Source organism: Amblyomma mixtum, chromosome 7 (assembly GCF_055824585.1).
Source record: "Amblyomma mixtum isolate Tamu chromosome 7, ASM5582458v1, whole genome shotgun sequence".
NCBI lineage: Eukaryota > Metazoa > Arthropoda > Arachnida > Ixodida > Ixodidae > Amblyomma > Amblyomma mixtum.
The window spans coordinates 150,782,104-150,803,878 of NC_143018.1; the positions used below are offsets into that span (position 1 = coordinate 150,782,104).

Genomic DNA, 21,775 nt, shown 5'->3' on the forward strand with positions numbered 1-21,775 from the left:
TCATAGCCTGAGTCACTTTTGGACGTTAAACCCCATAAACCAAACCAAACCAATCATCCAGAGATTTGTATCCTGTGACATGACTAGTTCTGATTGGCTGCCAGCGCCCTCATTCCTCTTTGTTTGCTTGAATAAAGTTCAGCTCTTAGTTGGCCTCTTCCCTGAGTGACTGTGGTTCTCTTGTGACCTTGACGCTCGTATTTCTGCCCAGAGAGATGAATATTGTGGGGTGTAAAATGAGGGAGATAAACACGTTCTGCCTGTTTAACTGCGGCTGACCCAGTTCAAAGCCACGCAGACCCCACCCCGTGGTCGCGAGCGCTACCGAGCGCACAGCGACCACAGCGGGCCTTGCTCTGCGGGAACAAAGGAACGACACACTGGCTGACCCAAACAAGGCATTTATTGCTATAACAACAATAACGCCAGCTAGCAACCAAATACACTGAGGAATCGAGGATGTCCGACTCACCAGCACAGTTACGAGCGAACCATCAAATCATCCATTGATCTCGACTCGTTAACTCATCGAAGGAAGACATTACGGCTGAGTTTATTTCATAATCTATATTACAACCGCCCTGACCTGCGAACCTCCCTTCTGGTACCACCTGTACGAACGTCCCGTCGGCTCTTCAATTCCCTGAGCGTGCAGCGTATTACTGGTTCCACAAATGCATTTAATAAATCATTCTTACCCTTGGCTATTGATGACTGGAATTCACTTCCCGAAACTATTGTCCATGAGCGTGACAACTCAAAATTCAGGCAGTTAACATCCGCTCATTTTTCTAAATAAACTGATGAGCAGCAATAGGATTTCATTTTTCTTTTGCTTTACTTTTCTCCAATACACTGCATTTTTTTGTTCAGTACCCGATTGCTTTTCCTTTTTGTGTGTGAATATACTGTTTGGTTGTTTGTTAAATAATACACTGCATTTTTGTTCAGTACCCGATTGCTTTTCCTTTTTATGTGTGAATATACTGTTTTGTTGTTTGTTAAAAGTATGCGGACCATAACTGCCTGTGTAATTTTCGTCCGTTTGTTTTGCATATATTTCAAAATGCACGAATCATAGAAATGCACGTACATCACCATGCCTCGTTGTGTTTTTCTTGTCTGTATAAATATGACCATGACCATACTTTCTTGTCCCCCCCCCCTTATGTAATGCCCAAACCAGGGCCCTTAAGGGATAATAAATGATGATGATGATGATGCTGGTGTCGCTGTGACGCGAGCGCCCTCCCCTGTTAGTTAAAGTAACCCAACTGAGAAGAGGGCGTTTCGGGGGAGCTATCCAGAGTTGGGGTGCATTGCAGGAAAGCGAACCACGGGGGGGGGAGTGCATCCCCACAAAATGCATGCTGGTGTTTTTCTTGCCATGCACCGCACGTCAAATGCAAAAAAAAAAGTTGTTGTATGGCATGACTCCTCTGCCTTTGGGTGGTGGTTGCATGTTGAGCAGATGATTGGCAGACCCTGCTTGATTGCACTTAAATACAACAGCAGTCCCAGAGGAACTTCAACAAAACTTGGGTAGGGCCTAGTTGGTACATGATGTTGTGAAGGTAAAGGATGCGCAATCAAAGGACGAACCACGAAGAAAGACACAGGGCATGACTATTGTGGTTAGAGATTGCGTTTGAGCATGCGTGGCCAGGTGTATAAGTAAGCGTTTCAAGGAAGAAATAAACAGTTGTTAGTGCGCTTGTGTGTGTCCCTGTGTCTTTCTTCGTGGTTCGTCCTTTGATTGCGCATCCTTTACCTTCACAAAGTCCCAGAGGAGCTTCACGGGGGACCCGTACGAACCAATAAAGGGGGGAGGAGCGTCCTAAAACCGACATTTTTTTATTTATGGCTAGAATCTCAAGAAATTTTGCACACAGATGCATTTCCCTCTTCTGATTCCAGACATGTAATCGCAATTGAGCTGGTGGTCTTAGTTCAAAAGTTATCTTGGAATATTAAAGTGTAATTAGGTAATTTCTTACGCAGCTTCAATGAACTTTCTCATTGCATTTTGTTGCTTTTGTTTACATGAATTGATATTCAGTGAATTTCCATACCCGATGACATTCTTGCTTTTTTTGTTTAGGCCACATATAAATAGCAATTTACAATTAGCTTAACGAGTTGCAGTCTCAAATACTGCAACCTTTTACTCTTGACACAGTATATCACAATGATATCCCTTTAGAAAAAACAAAGAATGTCACCGGGTATGGGAACTCTCTGGTGATCAATTCATGTAAGTAAAAGCAACAGAATGCACTGAGAAAGGTCATTAAAGCTGTGTAAGAAATTACCTAATTACATTCCAGTCTTTGTAAGATTTAAGACCACCAGCTCAATTGTGATTACAACATTGGAATCAGAAGAGAAAAATGCATCTATGCGTAAAATTTGATGAGATTCTAGCCATAGATAAAAAAGTTAGTTTTAAGACCCTCGTCCCCCCTTAATTGTACAGTTTTCAATATGTACGGACAGCTGTACATAATGAACAGCAGCACTTGATTTAGCATTCAGCCTGCCCCGACGGCCCTTCATCACAGGCAATGTGATTGTTGACGTGCATCCTAAAGTTTTCATCTGAGCATAAAATCTGATGGTTTTATGAGCTTAATTTTGACCACGCGCAAGTCCTGATCCAAGCGGCTCACCTCGGCCCTTGAGAGGTGCCTCACTCACCTTCACAACCGCTCCTCACTCACTCACCACTCGCCATTCACTGATGCTGACGTCCGCTCACTGTTTCCTTTTCTGATGACAGCTTGGCTCCCCTGGGCCACACAGATGTGGTGGCGAGCCACCCGACGCTCTGTCCGGCTCGTGGGCCAATTTTCACCGTTTCAGAGGAAGTGGCCACGCATGTTCCAGGGGCCTGAAGTGGGAAGGGTTGGGGATACGAGTTAATGGAGAATACCTGTGTAATTTGCGATTCGCTGATGACATTGCCTGGCCAAGCCACTCAGGACATGAACTGCAAAGCAAGATCAATGATTTAGACAGGCAGAGCAGAACGGTGGGGCTAAACATTAACATGCACAAAACCAAAGTAATCTTCAACAGCCTAGCAAGGGTTCACCTAGCAGTTCACAATTGGTAGCGAGGTGCTGGAAGTAGTAAGAGCATGTGTACTAAGAGGCAGGTAGTGACCGCAGATCCGGATCATGAGAGGGAAATAACTAGAAGAATAAGAATGGGGTGGAGCGCATATGGCAGGTTCTCTCACATCATGAATGGCAGTTTGCCAGCATCTCTCAAGAGAAAAGTATAGAACAGCTGCATCTTACCAGTACTCACCTATGGGGCAGAAACGTGGAGGCTAACAAAGAGGGTTCAGCTTAAGTTAAGGACAACGCAGCGAGCTGTGGAAAGAAAACATTTTTCAAGCGCTAAGACAACAAGGACGAAGAAGGAACAGACAAGGACGAGCGCTCGTCCTTGTCTGTTCCTTCTTCGTCCTTGTTGTCTTAGCGCTTGAAAAATGTCAAATCTGCACCAACTAGCCCGATCCGCTACCCTTGTGGAAAGAAAAATGATAGGTGTAACGTTAAGAGATCGGAAGCGGGCGGAGTGGGTGACAGAACAAACGCGCGTTAATGATATACTACTTGAAATCAACAGGAAGAAGTGGGCTTGGGCAGGGCATGTAATGTGAAGGCAAGATAACCGCTGGTCCTTAAGGGTAAAGGCCGATGCCGCATACAATGACAACCTAGACCACAACGCGAACAGTTTTCAAAACGACGCCGCCACCCAGAAAGGCTTCGACGACACACCCTACCCACAATTCACACACCCGACGAATCCGTGACCCGACGGCAAGGACGACGTGCAACGCAAGAGCCAGGACATCCGACTTAGAAGTGGTTCTCGACGGCCGGAAAGCTACCGCTCCAGTCGAGACAGGAGCCGATTACTCAGTGATGAACGGCACATTCGATGCGCAGCTGAGGAAAGTCACGACCACTTGGGATGGCCCACAAATTTGCACCGCAGGGGGCCTCCTCATTACGCCACCAGGACGATGCACAGCGCGAGTGGCTCTCAAGGGACATACCTATCCCGCGACCTTCGTAGTGCTACGCCAATGTTTCCGCGAAGTGATCTTGAGCATGGATTTCCTTAATGAGCATCAGGCGATCATTTACCTGCGATCCAAGATGATCACACTTTCCACGGACGAGGCCATCCTGTCGACGAGAACTCCGGAACATCCCATTGCGCTTAGTGTCCTGGAGGAACAAGTGAGTGTCCCACCCCGCTCAAGCGTCATCGTCACCGTATTCGCCACGGAAGCCAATAACACTGAAGCCATCATCGAGGGGAACATGCAGTTGCTTCTAGACCGAGGAATCGGCATCGCAAGAGGCATCGCACATTTCTGCAAAGGACAAGCCGAAGTATTGTTGACTAACTTCAGCGAAGAATACTGGCACGTTAACAGAGGAACGACGATTGCATTCCTCGACGAAATATCCGATGTACGAGACTTCTTCACGCTCTTCGACCCATCCGTAGAAGATTCGCCTGACCAAGAGACCTCGCCCACTTTCGACATAAACCCAGCCCTGCCCCGGAACAGACAAGGCCAGATTCGCAATCTCCTTCGAAGCTACAGCGGCGATGCTTCTCGTCATCGCCGAAGGTCCGACAAGCGCCGATTGCAAAACATCGCATTATAACTGACCAGCACGCCCTGCCTCTCCACCAGAGCCCCTACAGAGTGTCGCCCTCGAGAGCGACAAGCCATCCGGGATCAAGTGGAAGAAATGCTGCACGACGGCGTTATTCAGCCTTCAAAGAGCCCCTGGGCGGCACCTGTTGTTCTAGTGAGAAAGAAAGACGGTGCACTTCGATTCTGCGTTGATTACCGCCGCTTGAACAACATCACAAAGAAGGACGTCTACCCCCTCCCCCGCATCGACGACACACTGGACCGGCTCTGCAACGCCAGATATTTCTCATCGATGGACCTCAAGAGCGGCTACTGGCAAATTGAGGTCGATGAACGAGATCGCGAGAAGACCGCATTCATCACTCCAGATGGCCTCTTCGAGTTCAAGGTGATGCCATTTGGTCTCTGTTCCGCACCAGTGACATTTCAACGAGTAATGGATACAGTGCTAGAAGGCCTGAAGTGGCAGGTTTGTCTGGTATATTTAGATGACGTCGTTGTTTTCGCCTCGAACTTTGAGGAGCACCTCAAAAGGCTTCGAACAGTACTAGACGCAATCAAATCGTCCGGCCTAACTTTGAAATCAGAGAAGTGCCACTTTTCCTCTGAAGAGCTGCTGTTTCTAGGCCACATTGTTGGCAAGGAGGGAGTACGGCCAGACCCGCAGAAAAAATCTGCTATCGCAATGTTTCCACCACCGGCCGATAAGAAAGCTGTGCGCAGATTCCTCGGACTGTGCACGTATTACCGACGATTTGTGAAGAACTTTTCGCGCATCACCGAGCCAGTGACCCACCTGACAAAGGCAGACGTGCCATTTAAATGGGAAGCGCCACAAGTGGAACCGTTCAAGGAACTTCAGCGTCGTTTACAGTCCCCACCGATCTTCGCGCTTTTCGATGAAAACGCCGAGACTGAAATTCACACCGATGCAAGTAGTGTGGGCCTAGGCGCTGTCCTCATTCAGAAAATTGACGGAGGGGAGAAGGTCATCGCGTACGCTAGCCGTTCCCTGTCCAAAGCCGAAGCTAATTATTCGACAAGTGAGAAGGAGTGTCTTGCCATCATCTGGGCTACTTCGAAATTCCGCCCCTACCTGTACGGAAGACCGTTCAAGGTGGTCAGCGATCACCACGCACTGTACTGGCTCGCCAGTTTGAAGGACCCCTCCAGCCGCCTCGCTCGATGGAGCCTGCGGCTCCAGGAGTTTGATGTAACCGTCGTTTACAAGTCCGGACGCAAGCACTCTGACGCCGACTGCCTGTCACGAGCCCCTGTGGATGCACCGCCGCCGGACGACGATGAGGACGCCTTCCTGGGACCCATCAGCTCCAGCTCTTTTGCACAACAGCAACGCTCGGACCCCGACATAAAATGCCTCATGGAATACTTGGAACGCAAGGTTTCTTCACCCCCCGCCTCTTTCAAGCGAGGATTGTCTTCGTTCTGTTTACCGAACGATGTCCTCGTGAAGAAGAACTTTGCAGCGAACAAGACAGCCTACCTCCTTGTTGTACCTGTAAGTCTGCGCGGAGAAGTTCTTCAGGCCTCGCACGACGAGCGGATAGCTGGACATCTCGGGTTTTCTCGCACCCTCCGCTGCATTCAAGACAAGTATTACTGGCCCCGACTGTCTGCCGATGTCGCACGTTATTTGAAAACCTGAGATTGTCAGCGACGAAAGACCCCTCCAACCCGACCAGCAGAATTTCTGAACCCCATTGAACCCCCCTCAAGGCCCTTTCAGCAGATCGGCATGGACTTGCTTGGGCCGTTCCCGACATCAACATCTGGAAATAAGTGGATCATTATAGCGACCGACTACCTGACCCGCTACGCCGAGGCAAAAGCCCTACCCACCGGAACAGCAGCAGAAGTCGCCAAACTTTTCGTGGAGAACATTCTTCTGCGACACGGCGCCCCCAATGGGCTCATCACTGACAGAGGAACAGCATTCACGGCGGAACTGACGCAAGCCATCCTCCATTACAGCCAAACCAGCCACCGGAGAACAACTGCATACCACCCGCAGACCAACGGACTGACCGAGCGCCTCAACAAAACCATCGCCGATATGCTCGCCACGTATGTCGATGCCGAACACAAGGCCTGGGACGTCATCTTGCCCTACGTAGTCTTCGCCTACAACACTGCAGTGCAAGAGACCACCCAGATGACGCCTTTTAGGCTCGTCCATGGCAGAGAGGCCACGACCACGCTGGACGCCATGCTGCCGAATGTTACCGAAGAAGATAACGTCAATGTCGTCGCCTACCTACAACGCGCAGAAGAAGCCCGAAGACTTGCCCGATTGAGGATCAAAGACCAGCAGTGGACTGACGCCGCACGCTATAACCTACGAACACGCAACGCGGAATACAAGCCAGGAGACCGAGTCTGGGTTTGGCGCCCATTCGCCGCCGAGGATTGAGCGAAAAGCTTTTGCGACGCTACGAGGTCTGTTAGAAAAGTATCCGACTTTATTTTTTTTTGCGAACACCTGATGGATATGAGACAAGCGCGCTTGCAACAGGCGACCTTGAACCTTCATGCGCATGCATGAATTTTTTCCCGTTTGCCGATAGCATCAGTTGCTAGGAAGCAGTGTTTGAGTGAGGCAGTGTGCAGTGCTCTCGTCGGTTTTTTATTGCAAGGAAAATGGCGGAGTGAAAGGAGCAGCGCTACTGCAACAAATTTTGCCATAAACTTGGCGACAGCCGAGTGGAAACCATTCGAAATATTCAGACGCCTTTCGGTGAAGATGCTATGAGCAGCACACAGTTTAAGCAGTGTTACAATTGTTTTAAAGATGGCCGCACATCGGTGGAGAACGAGCCACGCTCCAATCGGCCATCAACATGCCAAAATGACCAGGTCATTGCCGAACTGAACGCTATGGTGATGCGGGACTGTCGCGTGACTATCCGAGAAATTGAGGAAGAGGTGGACATGAGCAATTTCTCCGCACATTCCATTATCACCGAAGATTTGGCCATGGAGAGAGTTGCGGCGAAATTCGTGCCGAAGCTGCTCACGGTGGAGCAACAGCAGCTTCGTGTTGAAGTCTCACAGGACATGCTGGATTCCGCAAACAGTGACCCCGACTTCATCAACATCATAATCACTAGTGACGAGTCTTGGGTGTACAGGTACGACCTGGAAACCAGATCCCAGTCGTCAGAGTGGAAGCATTCCACGTCACCAAGACTTAAGAAGGCCCGCCAATTGCACAGCAGTGTGAAAGTGATGCTGACTGCTTTCTTTGACACCCTCTGTGTGGCAGACCACGAGTACGCACTCTACAGGGTCAAACAATGACCAAAGAGTACTACAGGGATGTCCTCCGTTGCCTACATGATGCTGTGCGGCGCAAGAACCCGGAGGTGAGGCCAACAGGAAATTGGCGCACCCATCGCGCCAATGCTCCTGCACATTCCTCGCACTCGAATCAGATTTTTTGGTGAAAAACCAGACTCGTGTAGTTCAGCAGACTCCTTACTGTCCTGATATGGCCCCTGTGATTTCTGGCTGGTACCCAAAATCAAAAGGCCATTGAAAGGAGCGCAATTTCAGACAAGGAAGAACATTATGGCTGCAACGACAGCTGAGCTAAACTCCATTCCGAAAAGGGCCTTTTCGGAATACTTCCCACAATGGCAGCACCGCTGGGAGAAGTGTGTGGAGTCCCAAGTAGACTACTTTAAAGATGACTAGGTTTGCAACGCTCCAGTTATGCAAGTTTTTTTTCAACGGCCAAAGGTCGGATACTTTTCTAACAGACCTCGTATTTCGGCCCGTACAAGGTTCTTCATCGGCTAGGTGAATTGGACTATGAAGTCGTCCCTGACCAAATGACTGCATCCCAGCGATGCCGCGTACGACCAGAAGTAGTCCATGTCGTACGCCTAAACCCTTATCATGCACTCTAAAGGACGCCGTGTTTCCATATTCGGTGTTTATTTTTGCACAGTCCGTTTTTGATTGTTGATAGCCGCATTATGTTCTAAAGCATCGAGTCGATGCTTCTTTGAGAGGGGAGTAATGCTGCGAATGTTTGTAGCGTTTGTTTGTTGTGTTTATTTGTTCATGCTTCAAGGCTGCCGGCACGCCGCTTTATTGCTTTGTTTGTGATGCAAGACGCGCCCAGATTTATCTCGATTGATCGCTTCCAGGCGAAGCCGATTCTACTTTGTGCCAGAATGTTCTAGTAACTTCTAAAGCTTTATCTCGAAGGTTCGCTATCAGCTTTAAAAAGAGCACGGCCGACAGCGGCGGGCATTCTGTTCGACGACCGCCGAGCACGCTTATTGCTACGCCGCTGTCGAGTGATTTAGTTCTTTGCGGGCGCAAGTCAGCCCGAATAAAGAGTTCCGTTTCGAAGACATCCTCGTTTTCCTGTTCGCCGGACTGCAGTCACCACTACGTGACAATATTTTACATGCCCCCCCCCCACTGCAGTACGCTAGAAAACATAATCAATGCATTTTGTTTTGTTGCTGGAGATAACATTGGAGCCAGTTATGAGGCAGGTCAAGTCTATGCAGTGTAGAGACATGAGGCCTTCTCGAATGTAATGAAATGCAGTCTGTTTGTACACCAATGTCATGGAAATGCCATGACTTAAACTGTTGAGAGCTACAGTGGATGCGCGCTAAATCAAACTCTCATAAACGAAAACTCCTCTTAAATGAAACAATTTCAAGACAAGTAATCGGTTTCCTATAAAATCAGTGCTGAATCACGCTCAACAATCAAAACTCCATTTTGTCTGTAGCATGAATAAATGAAACCGAAACTGAGCACATGCAGTCTTCGCTGATGTCAGAATGAAATGCACTCCGATGATACCTTCTCGATGTTGCGCACTGTTTTTGTTGTGTGGACACCATTTGGTGCTGTGTTCTGCAGCAGTGTTCCGTAGCTTCCTACGGGCGTGCAATGTGGGAGGAGCTGCTAGAAAGCATCCCCATAATGTGTTGTCTTTAAAAGCCAAGATGAAAATTTTTGATAACGTGAAGTCGAAGACTGCTGTTGTGAAAAGGCATGGCATCCCAAAGTGCACCCTTTCAAGGATTCTGAAGGAGCGTGACAAGATTGAGAAGGCATACCACAGCGGCGTTTTCGCCCCCGATAGGAAAGGGGTGCGTCTGGCCGACCACGAGGACCTCAATCCGCTTTTCCAGAAGTTCAGGGATGCCCGAAGTTCCAACCTTCCAGTGGCCGGGCCTACCTTGGAGGAGAAAGCGAGAGACATTGCACTCTGGATCGGAATTTCAAACTTGGAATTCAGCGATGGCTGGCTAAGCCGCTTCAGCCTCGTTTGCCACACCATAGCAGGTGAAAGTGCCGTGGTAGATGCAGATGTTTGCACTGATTGGCAGCAGCAGAAGCTCCAAGGCGTCCTCACAAATTACAAGCCCAGCGACGCACTCAGCGTGCACGAGATGGCTCTTCTTTAGAAACTCCTCCCGAACAAGGTCCAGGGTGAGAGGTGCACTGGAGGTAAGCACAGCACAGGGACTGTTCTTGTGGGAGCTGACATAAGTGGATGCTCCTCGTTGTTGGAAAAGCAGTAAGACACCCCGAGCTTTTACGGGTGTCAAAGGACTGCCGTTGTTGTATGAAGCGAGCACCAAGGCCTGGATGACGCAGGCCATTTCTGAAACCTGGTTCAGCTGATCCAGATCATGAGAGGGAAATAACTGGAAAAATTAGAATGGGGTAGTAGAACGTTAAGCTGGGCGTATGGGTTCATGGTTGAAAAACAGCGTCTGAAAAGCTGTGTCGTCTACAGCTTTCCTGCGGAGCCCGCTACATCGGACAGACCGGCCGTTGCTTGAACAAGCGTTTGCACGAACACAGCAACAATTTAGATAAAGGCAATGACCAGTCTTATCTTGTCACTCACTGTAAGGGGTGCGCAGTGATGGAAAGCAAGAAGAAAAAGTGCACTGCTTTGTTAATTCAAGCAGAGGTGTTGTATACTCACAGAGACCAAACTTCGCGGGAAGTAGCAGAAGCATTCTTCATCGCAACGGGGCATTCGTTAGCAAACCTTCGGTTGCTTTAAGTGATAACGAGATCACATTTCTTGGCAGATTTTGGGCTTCGGGCGCACGCTAGTTTTATCACTGCCATAGTTTTGTTTGTTCAATTTTGTTTTTATGTATTATGCTTTCCTTATATACCCAGGTTTCCGCAATAAAGCCTTAGTTGTGAGTTCAGCGCTTGTCCTGTCGTTGCCTTTACTCTTGTCTCTAGTCTTTTGTGCGCTGTTTTTCAACCATGAAGAATGGGGTGGAGTGCATATGGCAGGTTCTCTCAGATCATGAATGGCAGTTTGCCAATATCCCCCAAGAGAAAAGTATACAACAGGTGTATCTTACCGGTACTCACCTGTGGGACAGAAACGTGGAGGCTAATAAAGAGGGTTCAGCTTAACCTAAGGACAACGCAGCGAGCTATGCAAAGAAAAATGACAGGTGTAACAATAAGAGATCAGGAGTGGGCGGAGTGGGTGAGATAACAAACGTGAGTTAATCACATCCTAGTTGAAATCAAGAGGAAGAAGTGGGCTTGGGCAGGGCATGTAATGCGAATGGAAGATAACCGCTGGTCCTTAAAGGTAACGGAGTGGATTCCAAGAGAAGTCGAGCATAGCAGGGGACAGCAGAAGGTTAGCTGAGGGCGGATTAGATTAAGAAATATGCGGGAATATGGTGGCCGCGGCTGGCTAACAGGGTTAACTGGAGAGAGACATGGGAGAGGCCGTTTATTTTTGTTTATTGTATTTGTTTATTGTAATACCCACAGCGCCACAAGTGGCATTACAGTGGGGGGGAATAACACGTCATACAAACGAAAAAAAGGTAACAAAGTGCAGCACATACCATGCAACCATGATGCAACATTAATACAGCCTAAAAACAGCATTCACAGAGATGAAGAGAATAAATCACCTGACGTAATTAATACCACCTCTGCAGAGAGCCGGTTCCAATCTCTTATAGACCTAGGGAAAAAAGCATATTTGTACATCTCTGATTTACAGTTAATTTCCTTAACTTTTAACCGATGGTCACGGAGTAGCAAAATATAGTTTGGTGAATGGATGTACAGGTCACGGTTTATGCCAGTATTGGAATAGTAAATACTATGAAAAAATTTTAACCTCAAACAATATCTACGTTTTTCAAGCGTCTTCCATCCCAGCGAGTTTTTTGCACTTGAAACGCTAAAGCTCCTGGTATAGTTGTTAAAGACATATCGGATACCCAAGTTTTGTACCCTCTCAAGTTTATATATATCCGTTTTATGCCAAGGGTCCCATACTGTGCAGGCATATTCGAGAACCGAGTGAACGTTTGTCATGAAAAGTAACTCTTTTGTTTCTAAAGGGAATTGCTTGGTGTTACGCCTTAAAAAACCAAGAACACGACACGCCTTTCCTGTTACATAGTCGACATGTCGTCTCCAGCTTAGGTTGGAGGTTATGAATCTATGCCGAGATATTTGTATTCCGATACTGAGGAAAGTTGTGTCCCATTAATTGTATAAGAGAATTCATGGGGCTTTTTCTTTTTTGTGACTCGCATATACACAGATTTTTGCAAGTTAATAAACATACCCCATTTCTTACACCAATCAGACACCCTGTTCAATTCATTCTGTAACTGCACACAGTCATTCGGGCTATCAACGACCCTATACAATGCGCAGTCATCTGCAAACAGACGAATTTGAGAAGAGATATTGGAGCAAATGTCATTCGTAAAGATCAAAAATAACAAAGGTCCGAGCACTGATCCTTGAGGTACACCAGAAGATACAATGCATTCGCTTGATAATTTTCCATTAATAACTACCCTTTGTTTCCTTAAGTGCAAGTAATCTTGTATCCAGTCAATCATTCTCTCATCAATGTTATACCAAGACAATTTTTCAAGCAAAAAAGAATGAGGAACAACATCAAATGCCTTCTTGAAATCTAAGAAGACACAATCTACAGACAACCCTTCATCAAGTGCACTTGTCAGATCATGAATTAGTTCAGTCAACTGTGTTACACAAGAAAGGCCTTTACGAAACCCATGCTGCTGATTGCTTAGTAAGGAATGCGTATTCATATGATTAATAATGCTAGTGAAAAACACATGTTCCAAAACTTTACAAGCAATACTCGTCAAAGAGATGGGTCGATAGTTAGAAACTACATTTCTAGGGCCAGATTTGTGCACAGGAACTACATTGGCTAACTTCCAGTCAGAAGGCAGTGCACCTTCCTCTAAGGATTTTGTGTAAATGACTCTCAGATATGCAGACAACTCACATGCACGGAAAAGGGCAGTTGGTAGATCGTCAGGACCAGGAGCACTGGCAGCATTCAGCCCTTTGAGTATCGGCTCAATTCCTCTTTGATTAAACTCGACACAACGCATGTGATCAGAATTAACTCGACCAAAATTGAGCTCAACGTGAGAGGTTTTGGAAGGAGCAGAGAATACAGAAGAAAAAAAACTCATTGAAGCACTCAGCTTTATCGATACTCTCGTCGATAATGGAACCTTCATGTACAAGAGATGGAATCAATACTTGATCCTTGCCGTTTCTTTTCATGAACTGCCAAAATTCTTTAGGGCGCTCTTTAATGCGCAAATGAAAAGAAGAAAAAAATAAGTCTTTTGCTTGTTTAACGGCTGCGTTTGCTGTATACATCATGGGATGTAGCGAGGCCAGTTGGTTCATTTTTCAACTTAAAACAGTGCGCAGGGACAGGACACAGTCAAGAAACACACAGACACAGCACTGACTTTCATTTTTCAACTTAAAACAGTGCGCAGGGACAGGACACAGTCAAGAAACACACAGACACAGCACTGACTGACAACTGAGGAATTTACTGCTTTGCTTGCAATAAATACAGAAAGTATCGTCTAAAATACAAAGAAAGCCTTGAAATCGTCATTTTGTCACTTCTGTCGTCATTGCTTGTCCAGATAACCCATTTCTTTTTTCGTCAACGTTAGTGATGGTGTGCTTACGCAGGTGGAACGATTCTTCTGAATGATGAACGCTTCGTATATCTCTCGCATGAGCTTTCGGGGGTATCTTCTCAGAATCTTGCAGCGTCGAAAGTGTGGAATGCATTCGCAGTCCGACACGTGTCCCGCTAGCTTGCTGCCATATCCTTTTTCGATGTTGCCGACGTGTTCCATGAGACGTATGTTGACGCAGCGTCCTGACTGCCCAACATAGCTGTATATTTTAATTTTTCATTGTTCTGTATAGAAGGATTCTTTCTATACGCCCTGTAAGCAGCCTGTCTTTTGTATATGAACCTGCGCACAGTTTTGTTAAACCAAGGCTTGCTTTTGCTTCGTCGTGCCGTCAAGATCCAACTAGGAACGTACATTTCACGTAACTCTAAAATTTTTTTTTTGAAAATTTTCCACAACTCGTGAACTGACATCGTTTCAGATAGTGTTTCAAACACATGAAAGTAGGATTCGAAAGCAGCGCAGATATCACTGACACGTGCTTTACCATAGCTATATATGCGACGCCGCCCGCCATCACTAACTCTGACGTAATCCAGCTTCATTTCGCACAGGACTGAACTGTGATCACTGATCCCGGGCAAGATTACAGGAGGGTGCACAGCCTCACGAATGTTAGTCAAGAAAAGGTCTAGAACGTTGTTGCCACGAGTTGCCCTACAGTGGGCGTAGTCAGTCTGATGATGTTGATGACCTCAAGGTGGAGTGCGAGACCTGAATTCTACTCATCTGGAGTTTTCCTGTGAACTCCAGCCTATGGACCAGGGCAGTCTGAAGGTGTCCTTCCGTGGCCATGTTGTGTATGGACAAAGTATACACCATAGACCTCCTCATTCACCTTTCGGCTCACTCGTGGGATGAAGTTACGGCAACAACGAATCCGTTACGATGCTTCCATCATGCGGCCTTTTCCAAGGAAGTGGCCGCAGACCAAGAAGAACCTGACAAAGCTGTTTTATTTTGAAATGAATTTAAGCGCACAAGAAGAGGAGACACACAGGACAGGCGCTATGTGGCTCTCAAGTGTGGCATTGTGACAATGGATGATTATGAAGCTATTGATGATGAAACCTGCCGTGAGGACACTTTAGCTGACATCCTGAAGGACAGTAGCTTGGTTTGGACTAGTTGGTAACTGTTCTTCAAAAACACAGTGCAAAAAAGGATCTGACCTTTGAAGTGGACAGGACCTGACCTGTCCACTTCTGTGTCGTCCGTGTCCTTTTTTGCACTATGCTTTCAAAGATCCTGAAAGAAGCTGAGGTAAATTGCTGGGCTAGTTGGCTCATAATGTTGTCAGGGTGGAACCAGCGGAACACAGACGCAGGACAAGAAAAATGGAGGAACACACCCCCTGGTTTGCCCGATGTAAGGTTTTCAGGGGGGTGCATTAATGAACGTCTGAGGCAGCACCGACGAACAACGTTCAATTCAGGCACTGGAAGCAGTTTAGCTTTGCATGTTAAGGTATGCAAAGGATGTTCTCCTTTGCTTCACCGCACGAGCATTATCGGTCGGGGGAGAACAGGACAAGAGCATGAAATTCTTGAATCGTTTTTAATCGGGAAAAACAAGGAGATGTGTGTCAGCGATCCCTCGGTTTTTACCACGGATAAAGAATATAACTTCCTTTTATCTTAAAGCAGTCGATCCCATCGTCCAGAGTGTGCACTTCCGCAGGGAGCACATTTAAAGGTGGCGGTTTTCTTTGGCAATAAATCGGTTCCAGCGGTGTGTCCTGCGGCGTCTGCTGGTTCCTCCACCCTGACACAGCTGAGGATGCCACCGGTGATGAGAGATCAACCACCGTGGCAACAGTGAGCGCCCTCGAGTGCCAGGCTAGTCAAGCGGTTGGACTGCTCCAGAATAGAGGGCTGCTTGGAGCACATGTGCATGCCTGCCTGGTGAAGCAGCAGGATGCCAGCCACGTTGCACACAGTCGGAAGTCTGCAGTGAAGCTCCGCCCACATTCAGCCTCCGTGCACAGAATTCCTCCACAACAGAGAAGTAGCCCGCTGCTTACACGCTTCTTGTTACTCAAACCAGCAGCTTATCACAAGAAAAAGAACTGTGACCTCTAGAATTTCGACAGGTGGTTTGTTTGGTATAGTCAAACATTAAAAAGCTGATTTCGTTCATAGTTGTTTGCCCAGCGGAGTAATACAAGGCGCCGCGGACCACAGCCCTGTGTTAGCAACTGCTGTTTTTTTTTGTTGTATCCTACTATAGCTCCTTTGGTGGTCACAACCCTTAAGCAAAAAAAATTCTGGACTCACTTTGGCTCTCTAAAGTGCTGCAAGGCGAAAGCCTTTCCTGGCGCACTGTTTTTTTTATTTTTCATATTTTATTTTATTTTCCATTTTATTTTTTTTTACTTTTATTGTTTAGTTTTATTCATTTTCTTATTTCATATATGTTTTTCTATTTTATTTTTGTAGCTTTCTTATTTTTACTGTTTCTTTATTTTCTTATTTTTACTTTTCTATTCCTTTTATTTTATTTATGGAACCCATGCATTCACTAGATGCGCGTTTATTTGTGCTCAAACCTCGAGCCTTCACGGCGTAGTGGTAGCGTATCCGCTTCAAGTGCCAAAGGCCTCGACGCAGTTCCTTTTTAAACGACGAAATGCGGACAAATCTGCCGACACGGCTGCTAACAACAGCATGAGGCATTAAAGGCTCTCGCCTTAACAGTTTTCCTTGTCCCCATCGAGTTTGATTTAAAGGGAGTCCACTGTACGGGGCAAATGAGAAACCACCTGGTCTCACGCTGTGCTCAGCTCGAGTGGCTGCTGAGCAGATTGGCTTTGGCAGTGGCGAGTTCTGATGGGGCAGCTCTGGCCAGGGGGTGTCAGGTGACAAGCGTGTCACTGAAACCCAGAGGCCCAATGTATCACCGAGCGGCATGCAAGGAAATTGGACTTGAAGATGCCTTTTTTTTTCTACTTGTGACATCAAAGACGTGTGAGAACCATTTACGAAGAAAGCTAAGAACTGCCCCAGCACACATGAAAACATTGGCTTACGAAACTTGTGTGCGGTCTTTACTTGAATATGCTCGAGTCGTGTGGGACCCGTACGAGAAAAAACACGTAATGGTCCTTGAAAAAGTGAATAGGGAAGCGGTTAGCCTTATAGTATGCGGAAAATACAAAAGGGAAGACTCTCCCTCGCAGTTAGTGATCTCAAATAATATTCCTACACTAGAAATGTGCAGAAAGATTAATAGATTGGTATTCTTGTTTAATAGTTTAACAGGAAAAAATAAACTCAAGCTTCCAGAGTGCATTAAGCGTCCTTTAGTGAGAAGGTCTCGGAGCGTTCATGAGCATTCACTTAATTCACTTACTCATTCACTTACTCCCCTTTTCACCAAAACTAACAGTTTCAAATACAGTTTTTTCCCTACAACAGTGCAATATTGGAATTCGTTACCAGCATCTGTTTTTTCCTCGCAAAATTTTTTATGATGCGTTAAATTGTCTACTTACCAGCTAATATTGTTTATGTGTATGTTTTGTATGTCCGTGTGCTGCTAATATTGTATAGTTTTATTCTTTTGGTTATGTAACAATCCAAACTCAATCCTGCTTGGGCCAAGCAGTGGAGTGCAGTATTCTGAAATAAATAAATAAATTTGTCAGCTGTTGCTTGTTCTGAGGGTTCACTCTAAGGTGCTGCTGATGACCAGCATTGACTGCAGTGTCACTACTGGCATCCCCATTGCAAAGGCAGTGCAGAACACGAAAAGGCAGACAAATACCAAAGGCAAATGAGTTGCTCTTTATGGCATACGTATGAAGGAAGCCACGGAAAGCATGAGTTTTTTCTTTTTCCTAATCAACCATGTTTCAGGCATGAAATGATTGCAGTACTAATTTCTTATTGAACAACACCACAATTTTTAAAAAAAGGCAGCGTCCTTATGCTTGCCTTAGTGCTTGTGGGCTCATCCAGGCTACTTGACACAGGCAAGATACTCATCTTTAGTGAAAGAGATTGGCTGCCACCATCATTGGCTGTTTATTTTATTTATTTCAAGATACCCCTAAAGGCCCTCTTTACGAGGGTATTACATGGGGGGTGGTAAAATTCGAACATGAATATTGAGAACGAACATCTAACATGAGTAACAGAGGGAAAAAAAAGAAACAAGAAAAGAGCAATAACTGGTAGTCAGCAAGTATCAAAATGTGGCGGAACAACAAACTGCAAAATGAACAATACAAAGAAAAAAACGACTTAATGAGCAGATTGAGAAAACAAAACTCAAACATATTACGGTGAACAGAACAACAAGAGAACTACACATCGCTTCGATTTTTTAAAAGTTCACGAAATGATGTCGCGTTAGTTTCAGTTGCGATTCTGGAAGGCAGCTGGTTCCAATCAATAATGGTTTTGGGCATGAATGATGTGGCAAAACTTGAAGTGTGTTGGGCGCTTAGCAAGTGCAGGAGAACGGGGGGGGTTCACATTTAGCACCATGCTTAGATAAAAGGGGAACACTGTCAAGGATGATATTGAAGAAGCATAGCTTGTTGGGCCAGTTGGTGCATGGTGAATGAAAAACCAGTGGAAAGGCGTGTTCACAAGCAGGAGAAGTACACGGGACAACGCTGGAAACACACAACTGAAATATTCTTCACTTGGTGAATTGCCAACATCAGAACAGGGCGTACATGCACGAGAGCAACCACAAACGCTATCAAAACAACAAGAAGAAAAGAAATAAAAGAACAATCAAATAAATAAATAAAAAAAATTGATTAAGCGACGAAAGATTGCATGTGGCATCCGATGTCCCATTCATGAATCTGTGCGCTTTTGCCGTGAGCCTGACAGAGCTGTCGCTGATGCATTCAGTTCCTAACTGCTTGATTTTGATGTTGTTTACTCGCTCCCACTGTCCTGTGGCAGGGCCTGCATAGGTCAAACAGGTCAATGCGTCAACGACCATATGAGACAGCACTGCACTTCGCTGCAGCCAGGCAACACAGCAAATCTGCCAAGACATTGCAACCACTGCAAAAACTGCAACCCTCTGTTCCATAATGTCAGAATCATCGGTCGTGGCAAAACGCAGATAGAACGAGAAATCTTGGAAGCCTTCAAAATCAAGCAGTTAGGAACTGAATGCGTCAGCAACAGCTCTGTCAGGTTCACGGCAAAAGCGCACAGATTCATGAATGGGACATAGGTTGCCACATGCAATCTTCTGCCACTCAATCAGTTTGTTCTTGTTGCTTTAATAGCACTTGTGGTTGCTCTCGTGCATGTGCGCCCTGTTCTGTTGTTGGCGGTTCACCAGGTAAAGAATATTTCAGTTGTGTGCTTCCAGCGTTGTCCTGTGTACTTCTCCTGCTTGAGAACGCGTCCTTTCCACTGGTTTCCCACTTGTCTAGGATGAATTTTGTTCGTGCGCGGAACTAGTGGCCGTGTAGTTTAAATCCTGTCGTGAGATAATTGTGGTTTGCTACGTACCACTTGTGCGGGTAAATAAATGGCAGCAAATTTTCTTTAGTGGAGCGGACCTGTGTAGGAATTTCACGTCTGGGGTCCCACGCGGCCGGTTGAGAACGGGCGCCGGCACGGGGCCCACAACTGGTCGACGCATGTCCAAAGCTACTTTAGACTCTGCAGTGTTATTTGACAAGCGGGCAACCTAAGCCACACTGTGTGGCAAGCACTGCATGCAGTCAACAGTCGCAGGTGCTTCACATGTCAAGCATCTGTGTGTAACTGGCATTGCTCTGTGGTGTCGCCTCCTCACTTCACCGGTTTCCTGTTGAGGCGATCACACTGAGTGGTGCAGACAGACGAAGCGCATACTTTGAACGTGCTTCAGAATTAACCCAAAACCACACACCGTCTGTGTCCAAGTCCTCCTTCTACCACTCGGCATGATTTCCTCAGCACAAAACAGCAACACCGCTCTTGCCTTGCTTCACCAGTTTGCAGCGAGATCAGGATCGGGCATAGCACCCCAGGTCTGGGAATTATCGGGTGAAATTTGCAAATTATGGGATTGCACAGATTCTTTGAAGTATCCAGGCAAATGATTTGACTGAGTTTGAATTATCACTGCTGTCATTGTTTCCCTCAGTTGGCCTGGATCGTTCTGATCTCACAGAACAAGGAGCTCTTATGAGCTGGAAAAGAACAAAATACAGGTGTTGCCATCGCCAGACAGTTTCACAAGTTCACAACGGTGTTGCTCATTTGAAAACAGTCGGTGTAGCTACCATGGGGAATTAAATTTTCTTGCCCATACAGGTGTGTTTTGCTGCCGGGTGAGCATAGCCAGGGAATCATTTTGATTGGCTGGACTTCAGCTTTGTTTTCAGTAAATGTGTTGTGTGCAACAGCTGTATCCTACCGGTTCTCACCTATGGGGCAGAAACGTGGAGGCTAACAAAGAGGGTTCAGCTTAAGTTAAGGACAACGCAGCGAGCTACGGAAAGAAAAAATATGATAGGTGTAATGTTAAAGAGATCGGAAGCAGGCAGAGTGGGTGAGGGAACAAATGCACGTTAATGACGTCCTACTTGAAATCAAGAGGAAGAAGTGGGCTTGGGCAGGGCATGTAATGCAAAGGCAGGATAACCGCTGGTCTTTAAGGGTAACGGAGTGGATTCCAAGAGAAGGCAAGCGAGCGGCAGAAAGTTAGGTGGGTGGATGAGATCAAGAAGTTTGCGGGGATACGGTGGCTGCAACTGGCAAAGGACAGGGTTAATTGGAGAGACGTGGGCCTTTGCCCTGCAGTGGGCGTAGTCAGGCTGTTGATGATGTTACTAATCGTGTAAGGTGTGCTGACTGTGTGTGTCCCCTAGCAGGGAGTGTGGTTAGATGGAGTGATGATGATGTGCAGCCAACGGACGAGGCGCTGCCTCCGGTGGCCCCCTGGAGCAGGATGAACGGCGGTGGGGGGGAGCTGACACCGTCGCTCAGTGTGGCAGTCGTGAGCCACTCCATGATGTCGGCCGACGACCTGAGCGACCCGCCCTCGAGCCCCGACAGCCCCTTTGACGACTCGGACCTGCTCTCCTCATCCACGGTCGCTGACGATGTCACCACCCAGCTGGCGGCTGCTGGTCAGTGCTTGTGCTGTTGTTGGCCACACAGATGTACGGGCTCTTTCCTGGAGGGAGGCATAGAGTGGCACCTCTGGCCACCGCTCCTGCTGGAAACAAAGCTCTGGTGGGGTGGAGAAAAAGCAAGAAATCATGGTGGCAACACAGCGCAAAAAGACGAGGAACCAGAGTAAGAAAGACACAGGACAGGCGCTGAACTAAAGGCTTTATTTGCTAAAACTTTCTGATGTGAAGGGAACAGGCAGAAAGATACACCACAAAACCCAAAACTAAAAAAACCCTGTGTCTTTCTTTCCTCGTCTTTTGCGCTGTGTTGTCACCATGAATCTTTACCAACTAGCCCAGTCGAACGTCTTCCAATCTCACAGGTTGAAGCACGAGGACAAAGACACCACGAATCTCTGTGGCTGACAAACGTGCACTAATGTTACGTGTTTGGTTGATATTAAAGTATATAAGTTTTGTTCTGAAACCACTATAGACAGCCTGCATGTTGGAACAAAGCCTGTACACCCAGTGGCCACCTGAGTTCCACTATGTATCGGTGCTTTGGTGAAATGTTTAGGGGAATCCCCCAAGGTGGAGTAGGTAAGGGAGTAATTGCTCACTGATGTCCACCCGAGCGCAGCCATACGGCTACAAAAGAGAGCTGTGCAGCTTTCTCAGAAACTTGGCAGTTAAAGAAGACCACCGCTTCACCGGAGCAGTGGCTCTACCAACTGGGCTAACCGGGACGGCAAGCTCATGGTAGGGCGAGAGCGAACTGATCGAAGTGGGAACAGTGTTGGTCAGATATTTAGGGGAATCCCCCGTGGTGCTTTGCAGCTGTGCCCTTTGTGTGCCTGTGTGGTTGATGCAGGTGTGGAGAAGCACCCCTCAGAGTGCTGCCCATGTGGCAGCACGCAGCTGCAGTAGCTAATGTGGCACCAGGAG

General features: G+C 46.9%; 1 protein-coding gene across 3 annotated transcripts in view; it reads left to right on the top strand.

The window, feature by feature from the left end:
• Positions 1–21,775, top strand: part of LOC149337853 (DNA-binding protein P3A2-like) — a 123,886-nt gene that overhangs the window by 4,961 nt on the left and 97,150 nt on the right. For all 3 annotated transcript variants that reach the window (XM_089553555.1, XM_089553553.1, XM_089553554.1), the window contains exon 2: positions 20,620–20,842. In XM_089553555.1, the coding sequence (XP_089409681.1) occupies positions 20,662–20,842 (181 nt within the window). In that variant the 5' untranslated portion in view covers positions 20,620–20,661. The remainder of the gene's footprint in view (positions 1–20,619; positions 20,843–21,775) is intronic.